Source organism: Miniopterus schreibersii (genome assembly GCF_964146895.1).
Source record: "Miniopterus schreibersii genome assembly, chromosome: 5".
NCBI lineage: Eukaryota > Metazoa > Chordata > Mammalia > Chiroptera > Miniopteridae > Miniopterus > Miniopterus schreibersii.
The window spans coordinates 82,951,780-82,965,678 of NC_138106.1; the positions used below are offsets into that span (position 1 = coordinate 82,951,780).

The window sequence follows — 13,899 nt, forward strand, 5'->3', positions numbered from 1 at the left end:
CCCCAAAGTGTAAAAAAACAACACCACGATACAGATTAATGGATTTACAACAATCTGCTATGTGTGTAACTAAATCTAGCTATTAGATTCTTAAAACTATACTAAGTAACTGAGGAGAAATGTTTCTTTCACACATTGGAAATGCCAGTTTCCATAAATACAATATAAAATTACATTGATATCAAAAGCTTTTTCTCTTAAAAAAATAAAATTCCTAAAATAGAAAACTTAGAAAATACTAATATAGCAAGAAATCCTTGTTGGCACATGAGTAAATTCCAAAAAATAGAAATATGCTTTCAAAAATATAACAAGAAGTCTTTGCCAAGGATTTTTGTTGTTGTTTCTATTGATTTCTAAAGTAAAATAATAAAATTAAATCAAGAAACATATTAACATATGGACCAACAGGCTTATGAATACAAACAAGGAAAATATATCCATGTTTATGAACTAAAACTCATGTGTCAGTCAAATTAAATTACATTTTTAAATAAGCAGCAGCTGGTATTTTTAAAAACACATGAAGTAGAAATAAAACCTAAATCATTTAGTAAGCATATGCAAGGTTTCACATTCACAAAATGCAGCCTCAAACACATGGTGTCAGATGAAGGCAAAGACCTCAAAGATTCATGAAAAGCATGTACAACAAACAAACTAAATTCCAAAGCCCATCAGAAATGAAACTGCATTAAAAAGCCTTCTGAACTGTATTGCCAAAATGTCTTTTTAAGGAGACTGACCAGAACTATTCGCTCAAATTGTGGTAAATACACTACATCTAATCAAAAAATTACCTGCAACTAAATAATGTAGACCAGGTGGCATATAACCAAGAGTTTTAAAGAAATATAAGTGCTATTTATAATAAAAATAGCCAGTGTGTCAGAAGATAAAAAACTGCTAATGGAAGAGCCTACAATAAGACAGGTTCTAAAGAAACCCTGGAAATGGCCCAATAGCTCATCTTACTTCCAGACTGGACAAACTGGTACTAACACAAATACAACCGTCTTGATTAAGCTGCCAAGATGGTCATGAGTAGAGATCTTTTAAGGAACATAAAGCCATGAGGAGTTGGGGGAAATTACTTACAGATCACATATAACAAGGCTCCAGACCAAAGACTATATGAATAAAAGAAGCCTTTATGTGATGGTGCTTTACATATATATATTTCTAATAACTAACACAACTCTACAATGTAGATATTCTTTTCTATATTTAAAAAAATTTTTTTTAAATAGGTAAACAAAACTGCCCTAAGGTTACACTTAGGGAGAGCTGAGATCTGAACATATTATTTGATTAAATAAACATGGGGTTTCCCAGAAATCAGGATGGGAACCAGGATTACTAACCTTACTTAACATTTTTTAATGTCTGGAAAAGGGAACTGAAATGAGAGAGTGTCAAGACTCAGAAAACATTAATCTTAAAATCTCGTGAGTAAAACAAAACCTACACGGTTAGCCACCCCCTTATCTGCAGTTTCATTCTCCACAGTTTCAGATACCCCGGGTCAACCAGTCTGAAAATATTACATGGCAAATTCTAGAAATAATCAATTCATGCTTTAAATTATGTGCTGCTCTGAGGAGCATGATGAAATCTTTCCCAGTCCTGCTCCATCCATCCTGGGATGTGACTCGTCCCACTGTCCAGCATATCCACACTGCACACACTATCCACCCAATAGTCAGTAGCCATCTCAGTTATCAGCTCAATTATCAGAGAGAGAAAGAGACCACATTTTAATCAAGCAAACGTCATGTAATTAACTTTAAATGTTATAATTTTCAATTGCCATGGTTCACTAATAACATAAATGTGAACTCAGTTCACCATTTCTCTAAAAGATAAAAGAATAATCCTGCTTCACGTAAAGATAAATGAAAATCACAATACTAGAAAACTAATTTTGTAACAATTTATCAAGTATTACCTTAAAATTACAAAAGATCATTTTCTCATGCTTTTTGGTAAAAACATTAATTACCAGAAAATTAAACCTATTATTACCTTGAAAAACAGATCTGGTAACATTTAAAGCATTCTGAAAGCCACACTTTATGTTCCTTAAGGAAAGGAAATAACCTGTATATCTGCATATATCTCAAGCCTAGAAGAATCTCTCTCACATTAATACCTGTTTAATCAAACTAAATCACAACTAAGGTAACTGTCTATCCAGCCCTACCCAGCAATATATATGCCACAAAAAATAAAATTTCCTTATATCTGTTGGTTAGTTCCCCTGTTGGGACACCAAACATTTTACTTCAGTCACTGTGGATAAAAATCTTGCTGAAATATTTTGCATTTCCTCAGCTTTCTCAAGTCAAAGGTACCAAATGCAATTTGACCTTTTCCAGTGACTTGGGATCATGAACAGGCTTCACCAGCCCTGAGCTGGTTTTTCTCCTTAAAGTTACACGTCAAATATCACTTCCTCTCTCTCTGTGCTCATCACTAGAAGACTGCTAGTAGTCATTCCACCCTCACTCTACCCTTGGTAAAGAAACAGAGAAGTAAACCCAAGAATTCTAAACTTTAAAAAAAATAAATACATAGAATTTCCAAGGAAAAGTACGTGATTTTAATGCTGAAGCTCTGTGACATTTATTACGGTGGTACAAAGGCGTGTTTTCTTCCATTATTTTAGATGATGTTCTGAGAGTGTTCATCTTTTAACAAATGGTACTTTATAACTGTATACATTTGTTTAGGCTTAAAGATAAGCAGAATTTATTTGCTTCATCAAAAAAGTTTTTGCTAAGGCCGGCAAAATCAATATGTGTATGCATAGTTATTTGTTTCAAGTATAGCAGAAAACAGAAGCCAGAATCCTTGAAACTTTAAAAATCAATTAAGACTTTAAGTTATGTTTCAGTCGCAGTATTTTAAAGTCAATCTTTGGTACATAGGAAAGCAATTTTCAAATATATGGGTAGTGAAAATCATGGGTAATAACCTAGTGGACCTTGGTGAACTTTTAAGTAAAAAGAACATTTGTATAGCAGAGTATCATAAGTAGTACAGGAAAGTACTGTTTCATAAAACTTTATTATAGGCTGTGTGTTGCGCTATACTGGAACATGAGTAAAAATAAATGTCTTGGTGTGGGCTGCAGTCAGAAAGTTTGAAACCCACTCATATAATGAGTTCTCAATGTTCTGTAGGTTTTCTGCAATCAGAAAAGAGATTTGTACTTTTCCACTTACTGCAACAACAATATTCTGCAACATACCGTGATAAAATCAGTCTTTAGTTTGTAGTTCTCTGAATGTGGCTGTTTCCAATGAATTTTTAATATCGTATCTGAAACATGATGAGTCCTAAAGATTAAAACTAAACATAATCCTTTTTTCCCTCAGTGACAATAAAAAACCAAATAAATCTTTATGTGCAGCTATTTCTGATGTTTGTTATTAGTTTCAAGTAAAGATGCTTAAAAACAAAAAAAACTTTTACTTTACAATGAACTGTATCAGTTACAATAAACTACATACTTAAAAGCTGCCTAAATATTTAATTTTCAGAATTGCAATTTAAGTTTAACAAAGGCATTCATATAATGTTCTCTAGTTACCTGTGTATACTGAAGTACATATTAAAATGAAGAATCTGATCTAAGTTTGCTTTGGGATACTGATAGGATTCCAATTCAATCAAATCTTAATTTCTCATCCTAACACAGCAGAAGCTCCTTTTCAACTCACCCAGCACCATAAATTAAGTTTGATGGAAGAACTTGTTGTGCAGCAAAAGAATAACTCTATGAACTTGCTGTCAGCCTACTGGGAATTTCCAAGCAATGACAGGGACTCACACTACACTTGAAAAATCACTGATGGAACAATTACAATGAGAACCGTGATGCTCGGCGCCACCCAGTGACAGACGGCTGACTTCTCCCTTTACCACCTATTCATTTTGGTGTTCTAGGCACTGTACTAAGAGCTCAACTCCAGGGTAGCTGAAGGAAAAGATATACTCGTGCAATTTCTGGGCTAGAACCAAGCGAGAAAAGAATCTACATAAAGCCACAGGAAATGCACTGTATGGCTGGGGTTTACTCTGGCCTTAGCAAAAAATATTTCCCATCACAAGCTTTTTCAAACACAAGAAAGAAAATGAGCTGCTTTAATAAGCAATCACTTTATGGTACACTTAACATCACTTTATTAAAACATCTCAAATTATTGTAAAAATGTTACAAATAGGAAACTCCTTCATGAAGATCAGATATTAATACTAGTTTAAAATAATCTGTATATTAATAAAACCTAAAAGATAATTTACCTAATAAAGTCTTTAACTTGGTCTGGCTGAAGTACTTAACAACTTAAACATTAATAAGTAACAGGTCTCTCTTAAGCAGAGTAGTGAGTACTCCGATATTCATTTTACTATAATTTAAATTGTACATACATACATTATAAATACTTTTTCTGCGTATGCTGTTTCAAAACACAAAAATGTAATTAGTCAAAATGCACACACACACACACAGCATAGCACAGATACTGGGTGGTTCAGAGGCCTGGCCTCTTCTGACCGTCCTGGCTATATACATTCTGGGTCTGGATAGTTCTGGCAACTTTAGACAACTGCCAAGATTAAACCCCATGCCAACTCCATTCTTTCCTCACGTTACTTTGTGATCACTAGAGGCCATGTTGAGAGCAGCCACTCCACTGAAGACAGTATTAGACTCTAATGACATTTCATTCTTATTAACAGAAGTTCAATGGTATAAACCATCTTTCCTCCTTAATTAGGCATTTGTCATTTACAGTGTTGTCTGAGTAATCTGAGTATCTTGCTTTTGAAGCAAAAGAATGTGTGGGGAAGAGATATGTAAATAAAGTTACTGGAATAACACTGCTTCATTGGGTTAAGGTAAAGTACATGTAATTTACTGTTTTCCAGCTTTTTTCTTGATTGAATATTACTTTCCTCATTAAAAAAAGAATTTTCCTTTGTTGTTTTAATATTGAATAAATTTGTGGGTAAGGAAACCTAATTATTAAAATGCAGATATGTTTATCAATTAAAGGGTGGAAGAAAGAAACAAATGAGTAAGTTAACTAACTAGTAGCACAGAGCTATTTGAACCATATATGGTCAGAAAGTGTCCATCCACCGAGTACCCCTGGCCACATTTTTTCAGTGGAATCTTTTAAACATAATTCTGAAGTACATTAATAACAAATGCTATACTTTACTTTGTAGGAATATAGAGAAGAGTAATAAAAATTAAATAATGACATTAAAAGACTTTCAGAGCATTTGCAGAGGTTAATTTCTACTCAAGGTCATACCTACTTGCTTAGTACTACCGAAATAAAAGTGCAATTCTGGCCCGGCCGGGAGTGGCTCAGCGGTTGAGCGTCAACCTAGGACCCAGGCGATCAGGGTTCAATTTCTGGTCAGGGCACATGCCCAGGTTGGGGGCGCAATCCCCCAGTCGGGGGCGTGTAGGAGGCAGCCGATCAACGACTCTCTCATCATTGATGTTTCTCTCTCCCTCCCTCTCCTTTCCTCTCTCTGAAATCAATAAAGATATGTTTTTTAAAAAAACAAAGTGCAATTCTGGAAATACCGTGAAATGTATCAGCCAGGGGGCCTGAGAGGACGATGAAAGGTAACCCTGGAAGGGAAAACTGAGGGACCATTTTGTAAGATGAACGAAATTTTACAAAAAAAGAAAAATTATTTATTTATTATTATAACCTTATCATCCAAATAATCCAAAAAAAAGCTTATGGTAATATTTTAAAATTCTCATAAAACATTTGGACCTAGAGAAAAATGTGAAACAAAATAGTATCTAGATTTAGAAATACTTAAGAGCATTAAGTGAAATGCATATGAAGGCAATGGAAGGTCCCAATAATAGTGTCTATTTCCCAATCCAGTTAGGATTCTATTTTATTATTTTAATGTTCTTGAAATAACCAGACATTTTTACAAAATTTTATAAATGGCATATTTCTCCGTGGGATGCTAATACAAATCTTCTGAGAACTCTCGCTTCAGAATGCTAAAAAGTCATTTTACTAATTAAAATATTTAATATAGCCTTACTTTATTTCCCAAAGAGCCAGCAAGGCTTTTTTTAACTTCAAACTCACCCAAAACGAACATTTCCAAATAATTATATTTTGTCACAGTAAAGAACGGCATTGTACAAAGATAAACAAAATGACATTGTTTTGCTTTTCGTCTAAAGAGCCTTATTTTTCAGAGGATTCAGCTTTTCTAAGTGTTAAGTAAAAGTGATTGTTTTCAGAATAACAGCTGGAGTGTGATCAATAGTTCTTACTGGCCTCTGGACATTCCACATAGCCAAATGCTGCTTCTGAATGTGCGCTTTGCTGCATCTCTCCAGGGCAAGAGAAATTAAAAACCTCAGATGTGCTTCTCCCAACAAAAGATTTTAAAAAGTGCTCTCTTTCTTTTAGAACATTACAAACAATGCAATTTCCTACCCTCCAAAAATTAATTGTATGCCTGCTATCTTATTTGGCTATCTCTGCTATCTCTAAGTTGCAAAAAACTTGGAATAGTGGTGGTTTTTAAAATAAATAAATAAATAAATAAATAAATGTTTTTATTGATTTTAGAGAGAAAGGAGAGAAGAGATAGAAACATCAAGAGAAAAACAACAAGATGGCGGCTAGGAAACCACAGTACCCGCCGCCTCCCGCAACCACATCAAAATCACAATTAAAATACAGAACCACCCTCACTCAGAGCCTCCTGAGATCTGGCTGCACAGAAGCCCCACAACCAGGGAGCTGAAGCAGCACCGAGACCGGGAGGAGGGGGGATGCGGGCGGGTCGGGGCTGAATCACGGAGACGCTGCCGCGGGCCCACACCCAGTGCCGAGGCTGAAACCTGGAAGGGACATCTCGGCGGTGGGGGTTACCCGAAGGAGAGAGGGGTCCCAGCCCCACAGCAGGCCCCCAGCCCAGGGCTCCAGGGCCGGGAAGAGACGTCCCCACAGCTTCGGGATGTGAAAACCAAGGGGGACTGTGGCTGCGGGTCCCGGAGGCTGTGGGAGCCACAGCAGCTCCTCTTAAAGGGCCCGGCATGGACTCACTCGGAGGCTCCCTCTGAGCCCAGTGCCAGGCAGCAGCTGGAAAAGGAACCTGGGACACTCGAGGAGGAACTAACCTGCCTAAAATCTGGGCGAGAGGTGGAGGGGCAGGTTCCTCCCAGGCAGAAGGGCTGGCGGAGGCCACAGCTCCTTTGGTGAGCCCTCCCCCCCACACAGCTGACAGGCAGGGGCTTCTCTGAATTTCTAGCTCCTGACTCACACCTTTGGCCCCGCCCCGCTGATTCCCAGGGACCCGCCCCTCCCCACTTGCAAGCTCATCCAAATCATTTCCAGTGGCTTTTCTGTGCAAGTGGCCTCTGGAGCCTCATGCTTAGACTTTCCCAAAATCTCTCAAACAAGCAGCAGCTGGCCTCAGCATGCCCCATTTGTCTTAATAAGTGGCCTCAGGCCTGGCACTAGTGGTGGCCTGCATTGGTTCATAGCTTGGCCTCTCCTGGACACTGCCAAGCCCAGCACAAGTAGCAGCCAACTATGGCTTGCTGGGTAGCTCATGCTGGGTGGCCCTGGGCAAGGCACAAGTAGAGGCTGACTTTTCACCGCCCACGAAGCCCCAGAGACAGTGCACCCAGTGGTCAGCTTTGACCACACTGGATTACAACCCTACCATATCGAGTGACACACTCAGGGGGCACATTCAGTGAACACCAAAGCCCCACTAAAATAAATCCTGCTCCACAGGGGTGTCTCCAGCACACCAGCTCTTTGGCTGTAGTTGCATCTGGTCCTCATAGCTGATTGGCCGGGGGGTCAATTCCTCCCAGTGACACCAATAGCAACTAAGGCTCAAATACAACAGGACTGTAACACAGGAGACACAGGGGGGCTCCTGGAAGGCCCAGCTCAGGTGACTAAGGAGGCTGAGGCACTGGACCCTACAGGACACCTTCTACACAAAGCCACTCTACCAATTCCAGGAGACATAGCACCTTTTCCTAATACATAGAAACAAACACCAGGAAGCAGCCAAAATGTGGAGGCAAAGAAACATGTCACAAATGAAAGAACACTCCAGAAAAAGAACTAAATGAAATGGAGCCAAGCAAGCTACTAGATACAGAGTTCAGAATAACGGTTACAAGGATGCTCAAGGATCTTAGTAAGACTATTAAGGAAACTAGTGAGATCATAAATGACATAATAAAGTACCAATCAGAAATGAAGGCTACACAAACTGAAATGAAGAATAATTTACAGGGGATCAACAGTAGAGGACACTGAGAATCAAATCAGCAATTTGGAACAGAAGGAAACAAAAAACACAACCAGAAGAGCAAAAAGAGAAAAGAATCCAGAAATATGAAGATAGTGTAAGGAGTCTCTGAAACAATTTCAAGCGGCCCAATATTTGCATTATAGGGATCCCAGAAGGTGAAGAAAGAGAGCAAGAAACTGAAAACCTATTTGGAAAAAACAGTGACAGGAAACTTCCCCCACCTGGTGAAATAAATAGACTTACAAGTCCAGGAAGCACAGAGAGTTCCAAACAAGAGGAACCCAAAGAGGCCCACACCAAGACACATCACAATTAAATTACTAAAGGTTAAAGACAAAGAGAATCTTAAAAGCAGCAAGAGAAAAGCAGTTAGTTACCTACAAGAGAGCACCCAAAGGACTGTCAGCTGATTTCTCAACAGAAACTTTGCAGGCCAGAAGGGAATGGCAAGAAATATTCAAAGTGATGAAAAGCAAGAACCTACAACCAAGATTACTCAACCCAGCAAAGCTATCATTTAGAACTGAAGGTCAGATAAAGAGCTTCACAGATAAGAAAAAGCTAAAGGAGTTCATCACCACCAAACCAGTATTACATGAAATCTTGAAGGGTCTTCTTTAAGCAGCAGCTAATGAACAAAAGAATCTGACAAACAAAACAGACCCAGAGACACTGAAGCATGCAACAGACGGTCATATCTCAACGGGAAGAGGGAAGGTGGGGTGGGGGGTGGAAAGAGATTAACCAAAGAAGTTATATGCAGATATGCATAACCCATAGACACAGACAATAATGGAGTGAAGGGTTGGGGAGGGTGTGGGAGCAAGGTGGAGGGAATCAATGGGAGGGGGTGGGGTACCTGTAATACTTTCAACAATGAAGATAAAGTAAAAAAAAAAAAAAAAAAAAAATATATATATATATATATATATATATATATATGTATCGATGAGAGAGAGAAACATCCATTGGCTGCCTCCTGCATGTCTCCCGCTTGGGATCGAACCTGCAACCCAGGCACGTACCCTGACCTGGAATCGAACTGGTGATCTTTTGGTTCATGGGAGGATGCTCAACCAACTGTGCCACACTGGCCAGGCCTGGAATAGTTTTTATTCTGCCATTTCTATTATTTTAGCACCCAACTTTCAAGTCATTTACTTTTATGGAAGAAATAAGAGACATCTTTAATTACAGTACAATATTCATCTTCAAAGAAAATCTAAAGAATTTACAAAAAGTAAAACCCTAGAACACCGTTAATCATTTTAAGTATCTTGATATAATTTTATTTCTTCTTTTCTCTTCTGCTGTCTTTAACGGAAAGGATTCCTCTCTCCAAGGAAAGCTTTGTGAGATAGAGCCAATTCTCATTTGTCTGAGATAATTTGTGTGTCGCTCTGGATAGGAATCATGGCAAAAACTAATAATAATAACCTTGCAATTACTATCAACTGAGGCATTCTGTATGATCTGAATTAAGCTTTCCTCAGTACCAATCCCAGTTTGTTACATCAGTAAAGAAGAAATGAGTTATTTTTCTCTCTACTTCAGTCATTACATTCATATAAAATTGTGGCTATATATAAATGAAGCACTATTTATTATCCACAACAAGCTATTTATTTGCAATTAAGAAAAAAAAAAAATGTAAATAATTAGGTTCCATAGCATACCTAATATAAAACTATACATAATCACCAATTTGAATGCCCAGAAAATACAGGCATAGATTTCTGATCTGAAGATTATAGCTAATAAAGCTAAAAGGCTATATACCAGTGACCACTCTTAGAAAGAAAATTTTCTGTAGGATGGGATTCCAGTTGTTTTTCAGTAATCATGAGGAACTTATTCTTATCAATTCACACTACTTTGACATGTGACCCATAATTCTTATTCTTGTGTATTTATGAAACACATTTTATTTCCATGCATTGGCATAACTTGAACTGTCCTTTATAAGCCAAGTTAGAAATTTTAAACATCAACTGACACTGAGTAACGATATCACAACATGAATTATCAGCCAATAATTTAGATTCTGAAAAGTCAGTGTAATGATTAATTTTATGTGTCAACTTGACGGAGCTAAGAAATGCCTAGATAGCTGAGATAACATTTTAAGGTGAGGATGTTTCAGGAAAAGACTGGCATTTGATTCGGTACAATGAATAAAGATCAGTCTTCACTAATGTGGGTAAGCATCATCCAACTCACCGAGGACCCAAACAAAACAAAATGCAAAAGAAGGGCAAATTCCCTTTCTCTCAAGATAAGCTAGAGTAATAGCCAAATTATAATTCTTGGGCCTTTGGACTATAGGACTTATACCAACCCCTGGTTGTCAGGTCTTTGGACTGAGGCTGAATTATACCACTGGCTTCTGGTTCTTCAGCCTGCAGACAGCAGACTGTGAGACTTCTCAGCCTGTTACAGTCAGCATCTTTCCCATCATTACCTTAATCAATTTTACATCAATTGTACTACACAGTGAGGGATAATGGGAAATTTTTTAACATTTTCCTTTCTAAGATGAGAATCCTCAAATTGAAACGTTTTTACATGTTTTTTACAAGTACATGTTTTTAAAGAATACATTATACATATAAGTAAGAAGGCTTACTACTATACAACACAGTTTAACAAATCTTTATTGCTCTCCTACCATGCACTCTGATACAAATTAGATATAGAAATATAATTAAAACATGAATTCTAAACATGCTCGCATAAGTGAAATATATATAATTAAAAATAACAATGGGATAAAGAGCAATAGGGAGGTATTTACAAAGTGGAAGGGTGGTACATTGAGGTAGAATGATTCATTCTGCCAGAGAGGGTAGAAAGAAAAGGCTTCCACAGGAGTTAACATCCTCAGCTCTCACTTAAACGACGAAACAATCAGAAACAAAGGCGGAAAGGTCATCTTGGACAAAGACCTTGAACAGAAAAAACAGTACATGTAAAGGCACAAAGGTGTGGTCAGCATGGCACAGCGAGCTGAGAGACTTCAAGTACGTGGGAAGTGGGAAGAAGTGAGATGGAATCACAAATCACAGAACACCTTGAGAGGCACTCAGACGCATGCTGAGGATGAAGACACACTCACAAGCCTACCTATACATTCCAGGGTTGTGCTTTCACCCTCAAATAAATAAATGACAGTATTTCCCTAAATTTTGCAGTGAACCACCTCTCATACCCATCTAAAAAAGGAAATTATAAAAAATAAAAATAAAAGTATTCTGGTTTCTAGTTACCAAAGACTGAACTGAGCCAAAAATTACATAGCACAACAGTGTAATAAACCTTGGAATCAGCATTAAGTTTAATTTTTTAGACGCAAAAATTAATGAATTATCAAATAATATTTCATTTTTGTTGGAACACTCTATAATCATTACAGCTTGGTTCTGCATCAAATCTTAAAATGGTTTTAAATTCAAAATATTATAAACAACATAAGAACTCTGAAGAGCAGGAAATCTACTACATTTGACTTCAAGCTCTAATAAATGAGAGTTTAGATTTGGAACTAATATAAAATAGTAACGATACCTATTATTTACAAAGTGCTCTACATTTTCAAACCCCAAATAATACAGTTATTATTTTCATTCCTTTAGTAAGTTTACCGTGGAGGTGTTCTTTCATGAAATGAAAGGAGACAAAATTCAGGCACAGTACAAAAACAGGTTTGTAAAAGCAGTATTAAAAGTATCAGAAAACCACACCTTTAGAGTAGCGCTGATAGTTGGGAGGGAAGTCCTACAGCAAATTTTGTTTCACTATCTGAAATGTGAGCTTAACCCGTTCTTGGGAGACAAACTTTATACAGGTAACAGAATCAGCTTGTTACAGTGAGAAATCCCAATGCCGGCACAGGTACGGATATAGGTGTGATAGAGTGAAGATGTAAAACTAAAGGCTAACACTTCCAGTCCTAGACTTGGGATCAAGCAACGTTCCACTATTCCACCACAGTTCAAAGAAGCCCAGCCACCACCGTAAGTCTTACAGAATTATTTATATCCTAGTCAATTTGTTTGCTGTGAATCTTACTAAAACTGTGAATCCTGACACCGACGGTGTCTTCCCCTTTGTACCGGCTGCTACTGTGGCAAATAAATACGACTCGCGTCAACCTGCTCCTGCCTTTCTGCCTTCACCTCCTCATTTTCCTTTTGCCCTCATTCCTTCATTTAATCTGAATGAGCCGAGTGAGCTTCTTAAATCCTTTCTGCAACAAGAGAGTGCTCAAAATACTAAGCAAACAGTAACAAAAAAATAAAAAAGCAGACATTACCTTTATATCAAAATTACAATCAAGTCTTCTAATTAACACAATGAAAGTGCCGGACGAATTATCTTTCAACGGTGGAGGCACTATAGGCTCACAGGCATTCTCTGGTTTGGAGTTAATCAAAAAACCCTGAAAAAGAATCGATAGTGTTTTCTCTGTTAGAACAAAAAAAATCAATTCAACATGCTTCTAACATCTTCTTCTGAATTTGTTTCATGTGTTTTGCATTATGCTAAATGAATTACCTGGCAACACAATAGTTCCTATTCTCCAACTGCTCATAATCCCAGAACTTCTAAATAGTACTGGTTTCAATAGGATTTAGATTTTTAAACTAAATTCTGTTTTTCCTATTAAAGTTTTTCAAAGTCACACAGAAGCCCATTACCCCAGGACAACCACTATTAGCATGTTGGTATATTTCCTAACAATGACTGACATTTCTAAACCAAGCAAATACTTTTTTTAAATTAACTTTTTGTATAGTTGCAATCATTTATTTTTTTATTTAAACTTTTAAATTTCTTTTGTTATCAAACAATGAAAATGCACAGAATTTCTAGAAATTGATTCCATAGAAACACTAGCCTCAGTTAGAAAAGCCATATGTAGAAAGATAGTCCCTGCTACATTGTTTTTAACAGCAAAAATTTGAAACCTTGCACATCAATAAGGCATTTAAAAATTGTAATATATTCAGACAATTAAAAAAATGAAGCCATTAAAAACAATGAGGTAAATCTATATACATTAAATTGAAAAGATGTCCACAAGATATTAACTTAAATAATCTGGTCTAGTGCTCATACCAACCATTTATCCCACAGGATTTGGTAATTCCTCCTGCCTTAAATTTCATTGCTTAGCTGTGGTAAGGAATGCTTTTGCACGTTTCAGGAATAAAATGCCGCATACCTTTATTTACCACAGAATAGTTCCCCTCCTTGATTCCATAAAGCATTTGGTTTTTACTAGAACTGTGGTTATCATTCCAACAATGACTATTTACTTCATTCATGTTAAATTTACATCCTCTGCTGCCTTTTCTGTGCCTTTACGCACACAAACTTTTTGCATTAATGCGAAACTATAGTACATACAGTTCTCTTCAAGACACTTATAACAGCAATTAAAGTGAACCTGCGTAGTACTATTAAGGCATATAACTCAACTGAAGTGAAGAAAAAGCAGCTGAGGCCAACTTTCCCATGTCCTTGAGATGACAGCTCCATCGTGACTGCCAC

General features: G+C 37.1%; 1 protein-coding gene across 3 annotated transcripts in view; it reads right to left on the minus strand.

Annotated features, from left to right (window-relative positions):
* Nucleotides 1–13,899, minus strand: part of RNF13 (ring finger protein 13) — a 112,705-nt gene that overhangs the window by 49,064 nt on the left and 49,742 nt on the right. For all 3 annotated transcript variants that reach the window (XM_081138238.1, XM_081138240.1, XM_081138239.1), the window contains one exon: nucleotides 12,659–12,784. In XM_081138238.1, coding sequence (XP_080994364.1) covers nucleotides 12,659–12,784 — 126 coding nt within the window. The remainder of the gene's footprint in view (nucleotides 1–12,658; nucleotides 12,785–13,899) is intronic.